At 42.1% G+C, this 23643-nt stretch overlaps 1 protein-coding gene across 1 annotated transcript in view; it reads right to left on the bottom strand.

The window, feature by feature from the left end:
- NELL1 (neural EGFL like 1) overlaps nucleotides 1–23643 on the bottom strand; it is an 845189-nt gene that overhangs the window by 313338 nt on the left and 508208 nt on the right. Inside the window, 1 exon segment of the mRNA XM_047693683.1 lies at nucleotides 21823–21945. Within this exon segment, the coding sequence (XP_047549639.1) occupies nucleotides 21823–21945 (123 nt within the window).

Below are 23643 nucleotides of genomic sequence, written 5' to 3'. Positions count from 1 at the left end.
TTCCCCCACGCCACCTCCCTCTGCAAACCTCGGACCCCTGTCTAGTTATCCTCATTTGTTAGCTTAAAAATGACTTGTTGACACCTTCCCAGGCCTCCAATCCCCAAACTAAACCCAAGATTTTTGTTTTGAGCATTACATGCCGATTTTCACATGACATATTCTGAGATGACCAAGTAGTAGAAGGTGAACTATAAGATGACCACATGTTCTATCACAGTTTGTCTAAAAGGGTACTATCTTACCAATGAAATCATTAATAAGTTCCCTCTGTCACTCTCAAAAATGTCACAAAGCAGGTGTTACACTACACAGTCGCCTTTATGATCAAATGTCGGAAGAAAAGTATATTCTGTATTCAAAGAATCTGCCTTGAAGTCTGACCTCTAGTGAGTCTTTGTTGTGTGGCCTTGAGCAAGTTACTTCCCCTGATTAAACTCAGTTTCATCATCTATAAAGCAGGCTCTAAGATAGTATCTCCCTCAAGGACTATTTGGGAAATAGCAGAGTGAAAATTACTTTGATAATAGGCAAATTGCTATGCAAATCATGGTTATAAACTCTATCCCTATAGCTGTATGTATGTGTATGTGTGTGTGTGTGTGTGTGTGTGTGCACGCACGTGTATGGTTGTATACTGAAATAGTTGTGAAACAAAGTCTAAAAAGATATCACAGAATAATGAAAAGTTTTCCCAGAATTAAAAACTTGGCTTCCCAGCCTCATTCTGTTAAGACAGAAGCAAGTCCTTTCCCCAGGACATCCTGACCTAGAAACAGAAAAAAAATCCTAGAAAAAAAATCCCTAGGGGTGCTCCCAGCTCTAAAATCCCTTGATTATCTATCAGTGAGTATCTCATACCATTTCTAGATTAATCCTGACCCAAAGAGAGGTTTACTTAAAATGTAGTCTTTTTTAAAAGGATTTATTTATTTTAGAGAGAGAGCAAAACATGCAAGCGGCGGGGAGGGGTCGTGGGAGAGGGAACAGACTCCTCGCTGAGCATGGAGCCCCATCTGGGGCTTGATGTTACCACCCTGAGACCACGATCTGAGCTGAAGTCAGGAGTCAGGGGCTTAACCGACAGAGCCACCCAGGTGCACCTATAATGATGTGATTTTTTATAAATTTACTCAGATGTCAATACTTCTGAGCACAGACTAGGATATTCCACCTCTCAGCAGCTGCACACTCCAAGTTCAGGAACTATTCAGTTGGTGAAATTACTGATCAAGAGGTAGGTGCTGAGAGGCCATGGAACGCAAAACTACATTTAAGTGATCGATAGCTACCTTCAAAAAGATGAACATCCAAAAGTCAAGGCTTTCATATCGTTCTTCCTACCCTCTGACTTATTTCAAGTGTTTCCCTTCTCTTGCTAGCTCTACTGGCAGCCTGAACATATAAAAGCCAAATCCCAAACCATATCTATTTTTTCAAGAAACGAGAAGCTTCTATTTAAGCTCCATTTCAGATTGTTCACTAACTACAGAAGCAGCAGCTGACTACTTTTGAATAACTTTAATATGGGATATCAACATATACCTGGGTACATTTTGAGGTTCAGTCTGATACCCTAAAATATGTAACATGCCACCAAGTTTTCAAATTGATAAGGTTCCCTCGGTGGCATCTGATTTGGGGGGAAAAAAATTGATGTCTGGTTAGAGTATATGTCAGGGATAAATGGGTCAAAAACTTACCTCCCCCTTTTACTCAACAGATCAACCTCCAACCTCAACCTAAGGCAGAAGGCATACAGGTCCTCCAGATCAGTATTAGGGGAGTAAAACCGATAGGATGCCACAAGTTGTATTCAGTGTTTCCTCTGGGGCCCACGTTCTGAAGATTCCTATACGTAAGCCCTTTTACATACCAACGAAAAGAGATTAGGCTTCGAAGTCAGCTAGAGCTGTGTTCAAATCCTAGTTTTGCCATTTGTTAACAGTGTAATTAAGTTGTAACCTAGGTCTCTGCTGTTTTATTTATAAAAAGGATAATATATGTCTTCTGGGGATTTGATAAGGATTAAAGGGAAGTGTATGTGTGTAAACATCTGGACAGAGCCTTACACTTAAATACACTATATATATTCAGTAGTGTTTTCATGTCCATGTGCATTCAGTAAACACAACCCTGTTCCCAAGTCCTATGCTTGTCCTTGATCCTCTAATATATGGAAACCTTATCCTTGAACTTGTTTCTGAACAACATCCTAGTGCCTAGAAACCAAATTCACAAAATAGGCCATCCTGAAGCCAAAAATCTACTTGGGATCCATCCCATCCCCTGGAATCTTAATATGTTTAATGCCTCAGTGTATCTCCTAAACCTCCATTTATTAGGCCCATTAATGCTCCAAATATGTAGACATTTACATCTGGACCAGACTTCACATTCTTTGGTTAAGGATGCACTTAACTGAGGACCAAAAAGGAAAGGAGAATGGCCCAAGAATAAAGTGTGGGTTAGTGGCCAGGCTAGGATCCCAATGCAGCCCATAGAGTTTGCAAATCTTGGGCTTTCTGATCAGAGCACCAAGGAGAGGATACTGTGTGCTGACGATGCTCCCCTCAGCCCAGCCAGGTGATCCTCAGCAAAGAGCCACCTCATCTATTTATACCCCCGTGCCTATCACACGTTATCACCTCTACGCATATCATGATATAAAAGATTAGGAGTTACTGCTTTCTCCCCCATATTCATAAGCTGCAATGTCAAAAGCAGAATGTTTTGTTCAAGATAATATAACTTATGGAATGATCTGAATGAGAGTCATTGGTTTACTCTTACCCAAAGGGCATCTCTTTGGAGTTTATTGGTGCTTTAATTCATATCAGCCGGAGACAAAGTATGACAACTTTCCCCTACCAGTCTGGGTGATGAGGCTACAGGCTTTCAAATCCAGCTGGCAGCTGATAAGGAATCAAAACAGTACCAAGCTAAAGAAGAGGGAAATTATATTTTTAACTCCAAAAGCCAGGGGCAAGAAAGAACCCTGCAGGTTCTAAAAATGGTGTGAATGGTACAAAGTGGTGACTGTTTTATTGACCTGAACTGAAAGGCTCCAGAGTAGAGCAGAGAGGAGAAAAGCATCTATAATACCCCACATGTGTGTTTATACGATAATGAATATTTTTGGTGAATAAGAAAAAATTCATTTGAAAATACTGAGGTTGATAATTCAGTCATGCCTGAGGGGGGAAAAAATGTACAAGCCTATAGTCAGATCTGCTAATTATTAGTCCGTTTAAAATATAGCACTCCCTCTGACTTAATAATTAGAACCCTGACCACCCTGATTCATATAATATTTAATCTAAATAAATCTTATTCTCATAGAAATAACAAAGACTTGGGGCACCTGGGTGGCTCAGTCAGTTACGTGTCTGACTGGATCTTAGCTCAGGTCTTGATCTCAGGGTCCTGAGTTCAAGTTCCACACAGGGCTCCATGCTGGGCTTGGAGCCTACTTTAAGGAAAAAAAAAAAAAGGGAAAAGATAATAAATACAAAGATTTTTCCCATTGGAATATCAATAATTCATACTGCTTTCCTTCACAGAGACACAAGTTACCATACCAGAAGTTAGCACTTTGTCAGAAAATGACAGAAAAAAACAACTAAATGAGATTAATCAAAACTAGGGGTGGTCCTACTTCAGGCGTGGCTGGGTGCAGAAGTTCCAATAGTATTTCTGGATCGAGGACAACTTTGCCTCCCCACACAATTCTGTGTTGGCTTCATTCTAAGATAGCTTCTCCCCAAGGTTCCCAAATGACCACAACTGTTCCTGGTCATATCCTTCCAGATTCCTCCCCTGCTAGAACAGTGAGATAATATGCCCAGAGGCAGGGCTGGTGTGTGTTTTGTGGGGGCTGGCTTATGAGTAATTGATCTGCTTAAGTGACTTGTCAAACCTTCAACTAATCCCTGTGGCCAGGAAAACACACTGCTCTAAGTGTCTCAAAGAAAGAGGAAGGGGTCCAATGCTAAGGTCATATGGACCGAAAGCAAGGAGAGGTGGCTTCTAGAAAGAAACTGAGGAATGGTTATCAACAGGTAAAAGAATGCTGGGTAGCAACAACAACAGGAGTTCAATTCCCTATTCTGGCTGTCCTCATTTTCTGTCACTTCCATAAACTAGTTTCTGCATCTATGATTCTCCTGAACCCCAGGAACCCCAGGAACCACCACTGGGATATTAAGATGAATCTAACCAGGCTCCATCAATGAACACTCCAAAAACAGGATCTTTCCCTGTATCCGTCTCAGTTCAAGCTCAATGTCGTTTCTGCAGCTTCTTTTCTCCCACAGATCCTGGCTATGACTTTTGGAATTTCTGCTGTTGGGAAACAATTTTCCCTAAATCCTTATCCTCTCCAGAGAATGTTTCCTCCATTAGCCGGCTATGATCAGGATTTTTTGTTCATGTCCCCAAAATCCATTTCCCTTATCACTCTCTCCAGAGAAATTCCCACATGATGTACATTCCATGGAAGGTGTTTGCATTCTCCAAGCTCATAACCACACACATGACAACTCAATCCATGATTCCATAAAACCCTTCCTCGCTGCCTAACTTCATCTCTGACCCAGACTACATAGTTAATTGCCTCAATCATCCTTTCTAAGCTTCAGATGCCTTACACACACAATGGGGACATAACTGGACCTTCTTCATTGAGAACTAGTATGACTGTAAGAGATACTTGTCATCAGGCTCTTAGCATAATGTGTGGCTCACAGGTGTCACAAAAATGCTAGCTGTTCCTACTGTCGTAGGGGTGGGTTTGGGGGTAGGTGGTCATATCTTTTTATAGTATTACGTTTTATATTGCTTCAATATTCTTGGAGTAAGAGAAAACACAGTATATATGAAATGGAATTACTTGAATCTGGTGATAAACCATTCACTAATCTGCTGACCAAAGGCACATCTAAACAGAAACCAAATGTAGAATACTAGCTTTGAGCAAGACCCTCATTTATTGATTTTCTTAGTTTTCTCAGAAAAGTAGAATACCCATTTCACACATGACTTAAATACCTTGAAGGTGAATCTTAAGGGAACGGCCATTAGTTCCTACTATGTGTCAAATACTCAACATAGGTTATTTCACTTAAACCTCACAATTATTTTTTTGGTTATTTTCCTCAACAAATACTTATTAAATAATGCCTACATCTTATATTTTAAGGACACAAAGATAACAAGGACATGCTGTCTGCTTTCCCAGACCAGTGAGGGAAACGGATTAAGCAAATTAGCAGTTACAGTCAACGTGATAATAGCAGGACTCAGAGCGCTAGGCAGGGGACCCAAAGCAGGGGCAAGGGTAGATTGCTTGAAAGAGCTAAAAATTTTACTTCATTTTGATGGACAAGCAAAAGCCAAGCAAAAATGATGGGAAAAGATATTTCATTCAAATGAGGACAGAACAACTGAGAACATACTCTTTTCTTTTTTTGACAGAGATCACAAGTAGGCAGAGAGAGGAGGAAGCAGGCCCCCTGCTGAGCAGAGAGCCCTATGGGGGTCTCGATTCCAGGGTCCTGGATCACGACCTGAGCGGAAGGCAGAGGCTTTAACCCACTGAGCCACCCAGCCACCCTAATGTACAAGCTCTTTAACTGTCAAGTCAGAGAAGTCTGAGCAACTTTCATGCTCATGAGAATTGCAAAGTGCTGGAGACCAGTTCTAAATATAGCAGATTGAATCCAAAAATCCATACACTTGACCATTAAGCTAACTCCACGGCAAGACAACTATAAGTAGTTTGATGCAAGTATGTATTTTATCACAGTGGACGTGGCAGGAAATAAGGCTAGAGGTAGGTGGGAACTAGATCCAGAAAGGCCAGCCTACCATTCTAAGAAGTTCAAGTCCCACCCTGAAGGTCAAGTAGATATGCAAAATAGTCTTCAGCACAGACTCACAGGATAGACAGATAGATACTCAATAGTACTCAGTGCATGCCAGGCACTGCTCTAAGCACTTACACCTCATCTAACCATACAAACAGCCCCTGGAAGTAGATACAATTATTATCTCTAATTGTAAAAGTGAGGCACAGATTGGTTAGGTGACTACCTCAGGATGGCACAGCCAGCTAAGTAGTAGAGCTGGGCTTCCAACCAAGCAGCCCAGCTACAGAAGCTATGCTCTTTACCACTCTGCCATCCTGCCTGCAGGTCAAACATGTAAAATCGCTCAGCTGCTGACTGTGCGCTGGATGGACTGGAGAGCAGCCAGAATGGAAAAGACAGGGATGGTAATACCTACTGTGAGGTTAGTGTCACACCCTCCATATTCCTTAGGCAAGCAATCAAAGACGGAGAAATTAAGAGATGTTGCCCTAGATGACACAGTATGTGTCAGAATTTCATTCCAAGTGTCGGATTCTGAAGTCCCTTACAAAGTTTGGAACTTCCTCTTGGTAATATCAGTAATACTATTCCCAATCAGTTGGGTCTAAAATAATGAGGCTATATTCTCTGTAAATCTGGCATTCAAGTGTGATCCCACTAAGTGACATGTTTAAGCATATCAGAAAATCATCCACAAATTGTCACGCTTCCCTTGTGACTTGCATAGCTTTTCTCTGGCTAATGGTTTTAAGAAGAGACTGCAGAGCATGTCACTATTTAAAGCTGGTAAGTATCATCATCATAGTGAGCAGGTCGTTAGGAAAAGCATTATGTCTGCTCTTTTATGAACTGTTTTTAATACAAAATTGATCTTGAGGTGCAACAAAGGTAAATGCTATAGACTTGTTTTCTTTTTCCTTCTACTCTCTTATTTTAGTATCATTTGAGCTTTGATGAATGTTAACCATTTCTATTTAATACCTGACTTTACGGTGAAATTCCATCTTGAGACAGGAAATGACATACTGTAGAAGGAATTAGATATTTGCAACCCCTGGTATATGGATTCCAGCCATCTGTCTGCTTAATAAACACTGTAGTTTTACAATCAACTGAAAGTCAGAACCGGCTTTCAGTATAACAAAATCATGGAAAATGCCATTTCCTGCTTTAAGGGTGCCATGTTGCCTCCCCAGAGATTTCCCCTGTGTGCTTAAGGGTGCAGATTAAGGAGTGTGCCAATGTAATTTCTTATTAATTGTAACCTACCCCGAAGGTTTTATAGCTGCTGACGTAGCCACTAGCCACAGGTGATTGCTGAGCACTTGAAATCTCTGATCTGAGGGGTGTCAAACCTATTTTTACTTTCCTTCGTTAAGGCAACTTTTAGAAATTTAAAGTAATGTGTGTGTTTTACGTCACATTTCAACTGGAAAATGCTATTCTAGAGCCAAAACATCTACTGATTTTAGAACACACATCTGTGAATATGCATGTTTTGCGCTTTGTTTTGTAAAACGTAAAGCAAATCCTCTCCGAAGACATTTATTACACTTTGGTTTTCTTCTCCTTAATATAGTCTTCAAAGAGATACTGGAAGTGAATATACCAAAATTCAATATCCTTATTTATGTAAAACTCCACAAATCAGCTTTCAATAGTCTAGAAGACTGAAAGCAAACTATTTCCCAATCTTGTTTAGGCACAGCTCGAAAAACAGGCTATGTTTTAGAGGGCTATCTAGAATTCCTTTGTCATCTATGTGGGTACTTATACAAGCTAAATAACCACTTTATGCAATTTTAGTGTTCAACCTATAAGAAAAGACCTTATTCCTACCACAAACCTAAAAGCATAAGCTAGATTTGAATAAATAATTTGAATAAATTTGAATTTTTGCCTTATTCCTGCCCAGCGTCTTTCAGGATGTACCACACTGAAAAAACTGGTATTACCCACAAAGGAGTACAAGAACACAGTGCAAGAGAACAGACACGTGATTTCTGTCTTACGATTAAAAGTGGAAAACTTACCAATTTTGGAAGAAATCATCAGTGACAAGATGAAGAGAATTGTCACAATAACATGAAGGAATCAGTTATTTAAGTCATAGAATTATGAGAGGTCCAGGGCTCAGGTGGAGAGTTACTTTACTGTGTCACTGGCAGTTCGACTCAAGAGACACTTAATGATTCTGAGTTCTTTGCACTGCTTTTAAGTGACCCATAAAGCAGTTTCTCAATTTTTCTTAAAACTGGCAAGATCAGAAAGCTTGGACAAAAAGTGAACTGTCTAATTTGATTGAAGCCAGATAGAAGTGGTGATGACACAGTTGGAAAGAATGCATTCACTCAGTTGGAGAAAGTTTTAAACCCTGGGTACTCCCAGCCTTTCTTACCTGAAGGCCTACAAGTGATCTTCCCAGTGCATCAGCCAGATTCCATTTCGTAACTGCCCCGAGGTTCATTTTCCACAAATAATAATGCAGCCACTTCTATTCACTTAGAATTTTATTTGCAACAATACAGCAGAGACCGCTGGTGCTCACTGACAGCTGTGTCCTCCCGCTTCCCAGGCACACAGAGGTTCTGCTCGATTGGGTATGGCCATGGATGGAGTTCTGCCCAATGCCTTGTAAGCCAAAGTGATACGTGGCACTTGCAGGTCTGGTCCATGAATACCTCCACTGCATGACCTCCTTTTCCCCATCGGCTGATGGAAGGATGAGGACTCTGAAAACCAGGAAGAGGTTGCAACCACAAGATGGAAGGTGAGTGGGTCCCTGACCTACCTGTGGAACAACAGTCCCACTTGCCACCCACTCTATGAGCAACGATGGGAAAAATAAGAATTTGTTTTGGATCTACTGAAATTTTGGACCTTTTCTATCATAGCAGGTACCACTGCTTCCTTGCCTTACATTAAGTAATCTCGTGTATGTTAGCTATTCTTCTGCACTACAGTTTCCCCATTTCGGAGCAAAGAAGTGAGAAGACATTTGAAAAGCGAATTCATTATGTCTAATAACAAATGGGCAAGGGGTAGCAAGAGGTCACATGACTGGTTCAGTTAACACAGGACACTATTTAACCAGATTCCCTGGCAAATACACATCTAGGTATATATGAAAAGATGAACGAAATGCGATAAAAACAGACAGTGAATTCAGTGCGGCCAAGCTGGAGGAGAATGTATGTTAAGGCTTGGCCGCACTGAATTCACTGTCTGTTTTTATCGCATTTCGTTCATCTTTTCATATATACCTAGATGTGTATTTGCCAGGGAATCTGTGAGCAATTACCAACAGAGCTGAGGCACTCGGCCATGAGCATACTAGCTTTATTCTAGTATGCATGTGGCTGAGATGAAGAAACACATCACTGTGTTGGGATGGAATGAGGCAGAAATACAAAACACACAACTGTGAACCACCACATTCTACTGGCCAGCAGTAGTTAAAGGATTCTGCCAATATCCCATTGCGGGAGGACTGACATTAGCGATACCCCCAAAGTCTGCTGACATTTACACATTGTATGTGTTTTTCCATTTGTCCTTTGTGTCTTTAGTAAAAATCTGAGTCAAGAGCAATCTCTAAGGTAATAGAAAGAAGCATCTGGGCCAGGCAGACCCAGCGGCAGTACCCGGCCTGGGCTCCTGACAACACAGCACAATCCTCATCGAGAGAGACCAATTCCATTAAAGTTAACCTTGCCTTAAAATATGGCACCTGACTGGGTACTATGGTTTTCTGGATCTACGTATAATAAATACTCTGCACGTATTCTGAGTTGATCTGGGCATGTCAAGTACAGCTGGCATCATTCTATAATAGTACCTGCTGTTAAATACTTTGAATATTTTACAAGTAACTGCTTTCCCAAACAGATCATAACCCAGAAGATGGCTTAGAGACTGACTATGTTATCTTCAATAATGTTGCCTAAAGGAACATTAGGGAACATCTCTTGGTCCATTGAGAATTGTTATTTACAAAAGAAAGATCATGTTATCTTGACTTCTGAACAGAAAGTCAATGTTTAGTAGACTGTTTTAAAATAAAATTGACTGCTATATATTTATATGGCTCTGCTAATCTCATGAGTCATTTCAGATGTGACAATTATGGATAACAAACACCTATGTAACTCACCAAAGTACAACCTCAAAATGCACTCCAAAGAATCAGCACTTGCCTAAGTGTCAGATTTCCACTCCCTGTGTGATGCAAGCTGGTTTAACATGTTTCTCTATAGAGGAAGGCAGTACTGTCTGCAAACTTTAAAAGGTAAGCATGGACTTGGTAAGTGATGGAAAGTGCTTCGAGTGCATTCAAGAGACTCTTTTCGCCCAGTAGAAATGTACTTGAAGGAAAAGGATAATAAAGGCTAGGACGAGGTGATATCAAGTCTGCCTTGTAAAGCCAATCTACGCAACCAATATATTGTATCTTATACCATCCAAGTCCCCTCCTTGCCCCAGTGTTGCTAACATACTGTATTGGTTTCAAGACGGAAATAACAGCTTCTTTGCCCACTTGCAGTTCTTTATCAAGCTGATAAACAGAGCACCTCTTGATAACTTATGGCACAATCAGTTTCATTTTCTAGTTTCAGTCACATTTCTCGAAAGAAACATTATTGAAACTTTAAGCATAATGATCTCCTCTAAACATAGACACACTTTTTTCCTCTTAGAATTAAATCAGTGTTAAAAAGTGCCCTCCCGTGCTTTAGGACCATAACAAACACATCCACTTCTAAATTTAGCACCAGTGCTGGTTGGTAAGCATTTGTAGAAGAGTGAGTTTGCCAGAAAGGTTTGAAGTTATTTTAATGCTGCTTAATACTGCTGTTGATATTCGAATACTCATGTTAACATGACTACCAATATACTTTTACTACCAGTAATAGCGCATTTAAAATAGGTGAGCATTTCTGGGGGTTGAGTAGTGAGGCTGGAGAGTCGTTATTTAGCATGCTATCTTCTTTAGTCCTCAGAAGGGAATGAGTAGAATGATTGTTTTAAGTTTCTTTGTGTCTCCTGTCAAACAGAAAATAGCTATGTCCCTTAGAAGGAGAAGTGTCTCCTTGCCAAGTGACAAACTGATTCACATATGCCACAGAGACCATGGCTCCAACATGATACAACCCATCTCTTCTCTCAGACCTTCTGGATCAGGCATAGAGAGGACTTCTACAACTCTCCATCTGTATGCAATCAGGAAAGCAAAGATCTGAGCAAGCATTGTCTCTTCAGCTTCTGCCTTTTCAATTAAGACAGAATGAGAGGAGAGCCCTGGAAGAGGGCCTGATTGTCCCAGGGAGCCCAAGATAAAGCCAACACTATGATTCCCACATTGTCTCATGTCCATTTTGAACCTGCAGGAATGGAGACAAAAATGGTGATACTCTAAATCTCCACCAGGCAGTGGGAGAGAAATACTCCACTTTTATGAAACAATGTGATCCTAAATTTATCAATGGTGCAAAGTTATATGACCATCATAATAACTGATTCCATGCTGTTTGGAGCCACACAGTGGAACACAGATCTGAGACTCATCAGTGTTTCCCATTGGTCAACCGGGGAGCCAAGACACAGTATGAAAAGACAATGTCCTACTCGACAGCCCATGCTGAGAAACTATGGAAGTCTCTTGGAACATGAGAGGCAGAGTTCTGTGTTTAGTAACTTGTCATGTTCCCCATGTTCTCCTGACTTCCCATCACAAGTGCTTCTCTGCTCTACACCTAGTCCTAGGTAGGACTGCTGAGTGAATAGTGAATGAGTTTAAACAGAAGCCATTTGAAAAAGATTCTGAAATAGAAGCAAAAAAAAAAAAAAAAAAAAGATGTAAACACGCAAAAAAGATACCACACTTGGCCTGCCCCATTGCCTCTTACATTGGGGTAAAGGATTTGACCCTTTCTGGTATGATCATGTTCAGTATCCACAGGACACTTGGTATCAAAGGGGTATTTGGGATCAATAGGAATGAAACATAGAATAAATGAATTTTGTATGTACAACAGTCTTTGAACTTAAATAACAAGCCCACTGACGATTTTCTAAAATATTAAAAAAGATATTTCTCAAGCATTTACAACTTTAATTCTTCTTTGATTGTCTGACAATGGTACAGATTCAGGGTAATTAACACGAGGCTACAAGAGCAGAATGGCTTTGTGCCAGATGAACTAGCCAATCCCATTTCATATCAATATTTATTTACTGAGCACCCAGAAAGCACAAGGTCTCCTATCAGTGAGTAAGGCTGATACATAAACAGCTAAATTTAATAAGGCATAATGCATTAAATACAAGCAGAAATGATAGGAGAAATGATTTATTCTGACTGAAAAGATCAAGGAAAAATGGGATTTGAGTGGGACTAGGAAGGGTAAACAGGGGATGCCTGGGTGGCTCAGTGGGTTAAGTGTCTACCTTCAGCTTGGGTCATGATCTCAGCATCCTGGGATCGAGCCCTGTGTCAGGCTTCCTGCTTGGGAGGGAGTCTGCCTCTCCTTTTCCTTCTGCCCTTCCCCCTTGTTCATACTCTCTCTCTCAAATAAGTAAATAAAATCTTTAAGGAAAAAAAAAAAAAAAAAGAAGAAGGGTAACAGGATTTCAACTGGAAGAAAAGGAGGATGGAAAAGTCTCTCCAGTATAATAAATGATCCCAAAGAGAGGGAAGGGAGCCTGAGTTACCTGGCTGGGCCTGGACAGAGAATACTTAGTTAAGTTTCAGTGTGAGTGGTAAGGGAATGGGCAAAGCTCTTGTAAAAGATGAGGCTAGAAATATCTAGATGGGGTCAAGCTATCACTGGGTCTTGAGTGCCCTGCTGAAAAGTGTAGACTTTGTTCAATACAAGTTAGCTTCTTCAGTAGAAAATGATGTCATTCTATAACCCACTCCTGAGGTTTATGACTGTTTAAGCATGACATTATGATTCGGCATGTTCCTGATAAACTCTTTCTTACCACTGAATATTCAAGTTTGTACCCCTGTGTCAACAACACCTTCTATAACTGGCTGAACTCAACTGAAAGGGATTTTGTCACAATGCCCACCATCAGTCCTTTCTTTACATTTACGATCCAGGGTCAAATCATCAAATAGTCCTAAAAAAAATCTGAAAGTCACATTTCTTATAGTAATCTGACCTGGTCCAATTATTTCAATATGATCCGGGGGTGGGGGATGGGGACAAACTAAAACTTTAACCACTAGCAAAAGGGACAGACTCCCATACCATCATCTTTAGGTGGAAAATTGTCAGTAGCCCTCACTGCACCAAATGCAGTCCACACTTGTTGAAAGTTGACCTGAGCTTCCTCTAACCCACCTGCTTCCTGATTTTATAAATGAATCACGTGTACGGTAGAGTTTCAAATCCCTCCTTGAAATATGACGATATTGCTCTGTAATCAGACGTGCACTCCTAAAAAAATTCCACCACCTTTAACTATTTATCACTCTGATTGTGTTCTTACAAATGGACCTGGCTCTAAATGTGTCAAACCTGGCCCGAATGTCAATCTCGCCTCTCGTCATTCTCTCCAACGTTCTGTCCGTATATCTAAAGACAGAATTTTAGATTGAGACCTTTCTGGATTCTTCCTCATTACATTAGCCGCTTCCAAAACGACATCTGGAGTGCCGTGAGCACTCTTGCCAAAGGCTTTCCTATTCCCCTTGCATGCGCTTCAAAATCCCTAAACATCATCTTCTCTGAGTCACAACCCAGCAGTTTACCAACTTTATTATCTTCAGCAGTATCGTATTAAAACAACGGATTTTTCTCTCCTGCCTCTCCCTCTCCTGTGCTCCATTCGTACCCCTGATTCTCTGAAAGCAACCCTGGACAGGTAAGGTCCCTAGATTACTTACTTAACTCAGAATTTCATTTACATCTTAAGCATGCTCTGTCACATGAATCTTTCTGTCTACACCAAGCCTTCTCTGGCCTTCTGTTAACTGACTTTCTGGGTTTTTCTCGTAAGGTTTATCTGCCTCCCATCAAGCAGCATTTCTGGGAAGCAGCACTTCCCCAAATACACCTCCCTGCAAACACACTCATAATAAGTGACTTCAGAGAGCTAGAAGGATGCTGGGGTGCCTTGGAATAAACACATAGCTACGTTCCAGGAACTTCTACAGGGAAGTGAATTCCATTGGTGTGATTTTCTCTGAAGGTCTGTCATTCCATTAGCAAAGCAGATTCCACACTAAGGGCCATGTGCAGATCTACCTTTGGGAGCAGAGATATCCTTGGCTGGGGGCAAGGCTTGAGTGGCTTAAGTGCCTCTGTGTCCCACGCAGATTTTGCTTTGTTACAGAATCTACTTTTTATTTTTTTAAGATTTTATTTATTTAGTTGACAGAGAGATCACAAGTAGGCAGAAAGGCAGGCAGAGAGAAGGGGGGGAAGCAGGCTCTCCACTAAGCAGGGAGCCCGATGCGGGGCTCGATCCCAGGAACCTGGGATCATGATCTAAGCCGAAGGCAGAGGCTTTAACCCACTGAGCCACCCAGGCATCTGTTACAGAATCTTCCAAGAATCTTCTTGATACACAAGTGTATGCTCTATCAGAAAGGCATCTTGATGTGTTCATTCATCAGGAAACTTCTGAGCACTATACCACGCTTAGCTCTGTGCTAAATGTGGTTGAACCTAGATCTGCAGTCATGGCCTGTAGAAAGCAGGCAAGTAAACGTTCAGCTGCAGCATGGGGCTAGAGCAGTGCTTGGAGAGTGTCTTGGAGCACAGAGGAGGGGTGCTCACCCAGCCTGAGATCAGAGAGGGCTTCATGGAATTGAAAGGTAGGAAAAAAAACGAAGGTACATTGCGATAACCTGCCAAGTCATGAAAGAGCCTCTTCCCGTGGTTAGAAAATAACTGTCCTTTCCTTCTCCAGTGTTTAACATATTTCTCTGAGCATCAAAAAAGCACGGAGGGGACACTATGAGTGTGATATTACCATCTCCTGAAACGCTGGAGGGTTTTGAGCAAGGGCATCACACCAGGTTTAGGACAGACCCTAGATCAGAAGACCCACATTGGAGAGAGCTTTAGCCAGAGAATGGACAGTGAGATGGGGAGCCAATAAAAGCCCCAGGGGCTAACTCCTTAGCTCTGATTTTTTATTTAAAGAATTCAAATTTCAAAAAAAAAAAAAAAAAGCTCCTTGCACATCTTTCATCTAAGAAGGTGAAACTACACACAAACATTTTGCCGCCCTTTTTTTTTTTTTTTTAACATTTTGCCACTGCTTAATAGAAGTTGTTGGTGGATTTGGGGGGTAGGGGACTTCTTTTCTAGCTATCTGATTTCCCTAAGAAAGGTTTCCCCTTGAACCACCTTCTGGTTCTTCCCTGAATGCTGGTGAGTGCGAGAGAGAGGACCTGGACACGCAGAGCCCAGCTCTTTCCTCACTTATGCACTAGGGATCAGGAGGTACGAAGGAAACACCCACTCTGGGCTGGTTCTAGTGCCCTCCTGAGCGCAGAGGAGGCCCTATGGGGAGACGCTCCAGGGGCTGCCTTGGTCCACGGTAAACAGGTGTGGTGGTCTAATTTGGCGGTTCAGTATCATGAATACTATTGTCAAATACATAAGCCATGTTCTCTGGTGTAATTCTTATCAATATTCATATTGACATTAGGGTTTCCACCGCTTGATTTATCTCAACCGGTTCTGAATGCAGGTGGAGGGAGAAAAAAGACTTCATTTTTAGGCTCTTCTCAAACCATAACAATTATCATAAATAGTTAATATGCTGGTCCCCGAGAGATCATCTCAGGTAGCCTGATAAGGCCAAGTGTCTGAAGTTATAACAGAGGATCTGATCCTCAATCACAAAGACAAAACACAAAGCCAGTCTAGAAGGAGACAGAAGTAGGGAGCCACTTCACAGTGCAGCCGCAAGGAGACAGGAGCGAGTACTAGCAGCACTGGAGCTCCTGGAGAAAGGTGTTCCTAAACCCCAACCACATTTTTGCCCTTAGGTTGTAGGACACACCCGGAAAGCAAAGGCCAACAGACAGGTCCACCTTCACCAGCATACAACCAGCTCAGAAGAACCCTTCATCTGGGGATTAAAGCTCCGTGCCCCCATCTTAACATTCTTAATAACTGCATCTTTGAATAGGTTTTGAAAATGCAATCTAATGGAATAAGACAGCATGCCCTGGGGCTTTGCAGCCCTAGCTAATGCGTGGTTCCACCACCATTGGCCTCTCCCCTACCCCCCACCCACCCCAGGATGAGTTCTCAGCTCTCCCTTCTTCAGACCCCTGAGCCCTGTTCCCTCACAACCTCTGTCTTTGCCACTCAGCAGCAACTGCCCTCTGCCCCCAGCAGGGTCCTGTGCAGACACAGGACCGCTCGGGGGCGTGGGGGGATGCATGTGCTGGGTTTTCCAGGTAAAGTATGCCTGCGTCAGCCTCACCCTGAGCGAGCAGCACGCAGGTGCATTCCACGGTGACGCAGGGAATTGGTGGGGAGACTGCGGTCTCTTAGGTTTCTCATCTGTTGGGGACTGGGGTGCAGGGCTCAAGGGAAGGGGAGCTACCGGGCTCAACCTCCCTGCCCCCACCAGGTCACACTGCACTGGTCAGGGCAGAGAGGATCCCTGCGGTCAGTGGGCTGAGTGTGTGTGTGGGTCAAGATAGGGGATGGGCCTGAGGCTCCTCCGAGCATTTGCACTCACCTCAAGAGCATCCCCCATGGCCAACGGGAATAACATTATTTTTTAACTGATTTTTGGGGGGAGGGGTTGGGGGAGAGACAGAGATAGAAGGAGTGAGAGAAACAGTCAGATACTTGACCAACTGAGCTACTCAGGCACCCTGGAGAGTGACTTTAAATAGCAAATAAAAAACACCTCGATCAGGTATGAAAGACACTACAAAAGAAAGGCAAAAGTTTTATATTTTAGTACTTTTAAACAGAAGACTTTTCCTTTTTTCCTACTTTTTCCCCCCACTCGCACTTTACTCTGGGCTCTATGACAATTTCATAGCCAGGTTTGCCAGGAGATTTCTCTTGCTTGCAACCAAAGGAGTCCTAACCAACACCTCATAATGCCTTTCACAAGGGCTCGACGTTTTGAATAATTTTTTGTAAGCCTCTTTCACATGAGATAATACTATTTTGTAAATAGTTACATTGGGTAGGAAGCATCTGTTGGAATCTTTCTCCCCACACTAAATGGTGACGTCTCCAGCGACCTTGTCTTGTTTGTCTTTTACTCTTTTGGTGCCCAGAACTATGCTCCAGACATAGAATTCACATTTACTCTATGTTTGAAAAATAAATGTCAATATTATCAGTCATTAAGAATGTTCTCGGGGCGCCTGGGTGGCTCAGTCATTAAGTGTCTGCCTTCGGCTCAGGTCATGATCCCAGAGTCCTGGGATCAAGCCCCACATCAGGCTCCCTGCTCCACGGGGGGGCCTGCTTCTCCCTCTCCCATTCCCTCTGCTATGTTCCTTCTCTAGCTGTGTCTCTCTCCGTCAAATAAATAAATAAAAATCTTTAAAAAAAAAAAAAAAAAGATAATGTTCTCAAGGATCATCACATCTTATCCAGGCCTAAGGGACAAACAAGGGAGAAGGCCCTGTCTTTTACCTCCCGACAGCTGCCCAGAGCCCAGTTTCAGATCCAGGTTCATGCAGCACTGGCAAAGCAGATCAACATTCCTACAGACGACCCCAACCCTCAGGTCTTGTTGTGCAATTCAGATCTGAAACAGTTTGCCAGTGTTTTGTCCGTTTAACCCCAAACTTTTAGCAACAGCTCTTGCCTAGATTCAAAAGTAATTTAGTCTGTTTATCAAAAATGGGAGCAAATTTAAAAAATTATATATTGCCATTGTACTGTCTCTTCCCTTGCTGATTTTATGGTCTCTAGTTAGAAGAAAACAAACAAACAAACAAATGAGTGTTAAATGATGAATGTCCAGAGAGGAAAGGAAGAAGGGGAAAGAGAAGAAAAAAAAAAAAAAAACACGAAGGAAGGGGACTAAAGACAGTAGCACTAATCAAGTTAAATTGGATCAAGCCATGCCTTTTCCAAGATTTACCTGTGAGCTGGAACAACACTATCCACCTCCCAGGGATACGGTGGGAACTAATGAGGTAACATATGTGAACACACTCAGCAAGCCGGCTTGCACATATTTTGTGACTGCTGAAGCTGAAGAGGTACTTACCAACCACATGAAAAAAAAAAAAAAAATCCAAAATAAATAAAGAAAAAAAGAAAGAACACCTTCCCTGGGCAGTGGCCTCCAGGAAAGTTCATCTGAATGAATTCATACCAATTAGTATTGTTCGAGAACTTGCTGCCTCGTGTTTTGCTTGTGCATGTTGTTAATGGTGTTTATTTCTATGCAGATGCAGTCAATTCCATGAACACCACCACCTCTAGAAGAGCTTTCATACATTAAAAAAAAAAAAAAAAAAACACAGTTCAAGGGCACCGCCTTGAAGAGGCTGTCTTCCACTCAAGGTCCTGGGATCTAGTCCAGTATCAGGGAGGGGTGGGGGACCTTCCAGCTCAGCAGGGAGCCTGTTTCTCCCTGTGCTCTGTCCCCTGCTCTTGCTGCTCTCTCTCTGACTTAGAAGGATCTTTGCAGGGCACTTGGGTGTCTCAGTCAGTTCAGTGTCTCACTCTTGACTGGGGCTCAGGCCATGATCTCAGGGTCACGGGATCAAGCACCCAGTTGGCCTCCGCACTCAACAGGGAGTCTGCCTGAGATTCTCTCTCCCTCTGCCCCCCTCCTGCTCCCTTTCTCTTTTGCTCTTTCTCAAATAAAATCCTTAAAAAAAAAAAATCAGTTCCAGTTGTCTAGTTATTCTTGTCTAACTCCCTCTGTAAATGTTTCAGTTGCAGTTGGAAAAGTTAACTGCACACAGCGTGCTCTGAAACTGAGACACAAATTTGGGTACTTCGGTCAGAAGGCGGAGGTTCAAGCCAACTCATCAACCACCCCCTCTCCTTCTCCTCATACACTGCACCACCGCTGATACTGTTTTTACATTTTACAGCATTTGATATTTTAAAAACACACTGATACATATACACTCTTAAGAATTCTTTGCAATAACATTGTTGGAAAAACACAGATGGTGATGTTAACCCACTTTACTATGTAAAAATATAGAAGTTACAACTCACCAGCAAGAAAATCTTGTCTAAGATTTCCTTGTCTTAGACCTTGTCTAAGACTCTGTAAACTCGTGGTCCAGTTCTGCAACTACACCGCCCTGCCCCCGCCAGGCAACATATATAAAACATGAGATGCTCCCTATCTTATTGACGGCCACACAAGGGACCGGGAGAACCACATTAAACAGAATTACTGTTCTTGATTCTTTACTTTCAAGACTGTGGACACCAGAAACGTTAATGGAACTCATATTTTTTTACAATCAGACTTTCAAACTCCACAAAGGGGGAGCCACTGCTCATCACAGTGGCATGCAAGGGTTTGGCAAACACAGACTCACTGAACTAGTGTAATTAATATTACTTTATGAGGTAACATAATTCTGAGAAAAAATGCACTGAAGTCAAATCTCTATGTGCTGCTCACACTCTAGCATTAGCATGCAACTACCAGCAGCGGGCTTGATAATCCATGGAATTGTATTAATATTTATATCTTTTTGTTTCACTTGGGAAGTATCTTTAGCCTTCTTTTAAAATTCATGTAAATTCCCATTGTAAAAGATGCAAACAACATTGAATTCATTGAGGTCAATGTTCTTTGCTGCACAGACACATCCCCCTGGACGATAAAATGAACAGTTTGCATGTTTCCGGTCTCTGCACATTGACATAAAAGTATGCATATAGGTATTTGTAAATAATAAATCAGACATGTGACGATATTATAGGTATTGTCCTATAGGTCTGTTTTTCTCAAAAACATGTGTCAGAGTGTGTGTATGCGCATGCACACGTGTATATACATACATCAAGTTTTAAACCTCTGTACTCTATTCCACGAAATGACTTGTGATTTATCATTCTACTACCAACATATTTTGCTGGTTTCTGGCTTTCAGTGAATACAAACTATGCAGCAAAACATCATGGTAGTGCATATTCCTCCCCCTCATGACATGTGCCTTTTCTATAATATATTTCCGCAGGTAAAAATCGATGGAATCGAGAGAATCCTGAAATTACTCCTCAGATTACTTTACATGTTGATAGATTTTCTCAAATTGCCATTAAAAAGTTTCACCAATTTACACTGTCATGTAAACAAATAAAAAACAAATCTGTTTACCCCAACCTCATCAACAGAGCATAACATCAAATTTTTTTTTAAGATTTTATTTATTTATTTGACAGACAGAGATCACAAGTAGGCAGAGAGGCAGGCAGAGAGAGAGAGAGGAGGAAGCAGGCTCCCTGCTGAGCAGAGAGCCCGATGTGGGGCTCGATCCCACGACCTGGGATCATGACCTGAGCCAAAGGCAGAGGCTTTCACCCACCGAGCCACCCAGGCGCCCCAACATCAAATTTTTTAAAGATTTATTGATGAGAGAGGGAGAGCGCACTAGCAGTGCAGAGAGGCAGAGGGAGACAGAGAATTTTCAGCAGGCTCCACGCTGAATCTGAAGCCCCACTTGCCACTCAATCCCAAGCCAAATCCTCAATCCAAAACCAAGAGTCAGATGCTTAACTGACAGTCACCCACTTAGCGCACCAAGAATCAATTTTTAAAAAATTCTCCCCAGTCGAGTGCACGAATATGGTCACTTGGTCACTGCACATTATTTCTCTCTCTTCATCAGCATGTCATCTCCGCAGAGGAGTGCTGATAATACGCTGTGTGTCCTTGGGCAAGTTACTTAACCTTTCTCACCTCTAAAATGGGGATGATAATTATAATAATACCGAACTCAAAGGATTATTTCCTGTTTTTTGTACGTTTTGCCCCTTTTTCAATATAATGTTGTCACTTTCTTCTTTGGTTAATCCAGTAAGTTAACACATATTTACTGAGTGCCTACAATGTGCCAAGCTCCGTTCTAATTGCTGGGGACAGACCAGGGAGGCAAAACTAAGTTAATTGCTCTCAGAGAGCTTCCATCCCCATGGGGAGGCAGACAATACAGAAGCAAAGACATAAATGTACAATGTTCTGTCATGTCGTATTAGTGAAGGAAAAGAAAAGTAGGGCACAAGGCTAAGAAATATAGGAGTGCTATTTGAGGGTTGGCCAACCAAAATTTCTATGATAAGGGGACCCTTGTGGAGAGACCTGAAGGAAGTAAACATCCAGGCTGAGGGGACAGCAAGCACACAACCCTGAAACAGGAATGTGGTTGGCGACTCTGAGAAAAAGTAGGAATAACATGTTGGTTGTAGAAGGAATGAAGGGGAGAGAAAAGAGAAAGACCAGCTGAGAGGAGCCAGAGACCGGATTCTGCATGTTCTCATAAGCCATCAGGAGCAATTTTAATTTTATTCTAAAGGCAGATGGCGGCCGAGGAACTACCTCTCAATTGCTGAATCGCTCAGGACACAGAGAGAGACTTGACGCCTCCAACCAAGCACATACCTTGAGTATGGCCACAGGCAGCTCCCACCTGTCCTCTGAGCAAAGCTCACAGGGAGCAAAAACCCACATCCGCAATCACAGTGTCCCTCACAAACTCAGACGAGAGGCAAAGCCAAACCGAACCACACACAATTGTGGAACCATGTCCCTGACCCAAAGGCATACCATCTGCATTCAATCCAAAATGTAGACATAAAGCATTTTTCTTCTTCTCTGATGCACAGTGCCCTCACCAGATGATAGACCAGGAATGGAACCCTGGCCAGGCTCAGCTACCACCATGGTGGAAAGGGTCTGCCACGTGAATACCGGGAGCCCAAGCAGGGAAGCTGCTCCCGGCTCCCCGCTTAGGTCGCAAGCCTACCTCTGCAGATGGTGCCATTGCCCACGTAGCCCGGTTTGCAGGTGCAGCTGTGTCCCTGGACAGTGTTGGTGCAGATGGCGTTCTCATCACAGTTGTGCTGCCCACTGCCACATTCATCATGTTCTGTTTGCAGGGGGAGAAAGAGAGACAGACATCTTTTTATAAGTTGGCATCACAAGTGTTGGAAAAGTAAGCTGGGACTCACCAAGTAAGAATGACAGGGACAGAGACAGGGTATGGGGATCTTAACTATGCACCTGGTAGCTTCTGTGCCTAGTGAGGTTGGAATCTCAACAACCCTACAAGATGGATGTCATTGTTCCTGCTTTGCAGGCAAAGAAACTAAGGGTCCAAGAAGCCAGTGTCTTAGTCAGGCAAGTTGCATGATTGGCAAGTGCTGCTCTAAGGGCATTGCCTTTTCCATGTCCTGCAAAAGGTTTCTATAGAGGGTCCAAGGCAGCGTTTCTCAACAGAGGCCAATTCTGCATCCCCTTCCCACTAGAAACATTTAACACTGTCTAACGATATCCTTGGTTGTCATGGCTTGTGATAGGGGTGCTATTAGAATCTAGTGGATACAGGCCAGGAATGCTGCTAAGCATCTTACGATACACAGGAAAACCCAGCACAAGAAACATTGATTACATTACAATAAAAACATCAATAGCACCTTGGCTGGGAAAACTTCCTCTAAGGTTAAAGAAGGAAAAAGAAATAAATCCCACATATGAGATTCCATGGTTTCTTTGAAACTGAAGAGGAAGGCTCCGTTAATCTAACCTAGCGAAGCATTTACTAACAAGGAATTTCAAAGAATTCCATTGGTCACAGGAAATGCTGGCAAGCATGGGGTTGTGGAGAATCAAAAGGGATTTACTCTTTTGACCTCACCTCAAGGGCCTTCAGAAGGGCCCTGAACTCCAGTTTTCCATGTAGGCCAAGTTCACAGGGGTCAGCATTCAACCCTCTGGGTTGACGCCTGATAGGCAGTCACGTGGTTGTACATTTTCAAAGAGCTGTGTCATCCTTAACCTACAAGATGCTGGAGGATGAGATCCAACACTTTACAAAATGGACTGAAAGATTCCAAGTTAGAAATCAGGATTTCACAGATAATGACACTTTCCTGTCATAATCAGGAACTTTAAGTAGTTATCCAAATGGCTACTTTGTAAAGAACAGTATCAAAAATTTAGGCCTTGGGTGCTTGGGTGGTTCAGTAGGTTAAACCTCTGCCTTTGGCTCAGGTCATGATCTCAGGGTCCTGGGATCGAGCCCCTCATTGGGCTCTCTGCTCGGCAGGGATCCTGCTTCCCCCTCTCTCTTTGCCTGCCTCTCTGCCTATTTGTGATCTCTGTCAAATAAATAAATAAAAATCTAAAAAAAAAAGTTTAGGCCTATTCCCTTTAATATCTGCTAGTATAACTTCTTAGACATTTTAAGAAGTATAACTTCTTAGACATTTTAAGAAGTATAACTTCTTAGACATTTTAAGAAGAAAATTCAAATAGATTTATGTAAGTCCCAAAACAACATAAAACAAGAGCTGAAATCCCAGCTAGAAACCTCCCCAAAATAATACTAACTGAAAAACACTAAACATTCAATAGTTTATAAAGGGTCCTGTTAGATAATGTAGCAATCAGTTGAAATACCATCGATCTTCATTAATTTTTATCCTAACTTTTCTAACTGAGACCCGATAATGAGAAAGGCTGAATTCTACAAAGCAGGGCTGTTTTAGTCACCCGTGTGCAATTATAAGAGAACACAAACGAGCATATGACTCTTGATGCAACGCCTTGGATTTAAATTTTTTTT

This window comes from Lutra lutra, chromosome 10 (assembly GCF_902655055.1).
Source record: "Lutra lutra chromosome 10, mLutLut1.2, whole genome shotgun sequence".
In the NCBI taxonomy this organism is placed as follows: Eukaryota; Metazoa; Chordata; class Mammalia; order Carnivora; family Mustelidae; genus Lutra; species Lutra lutra.
This window is presented reverse-complemented; position numbering and strand designations above follow the sequence as displayed.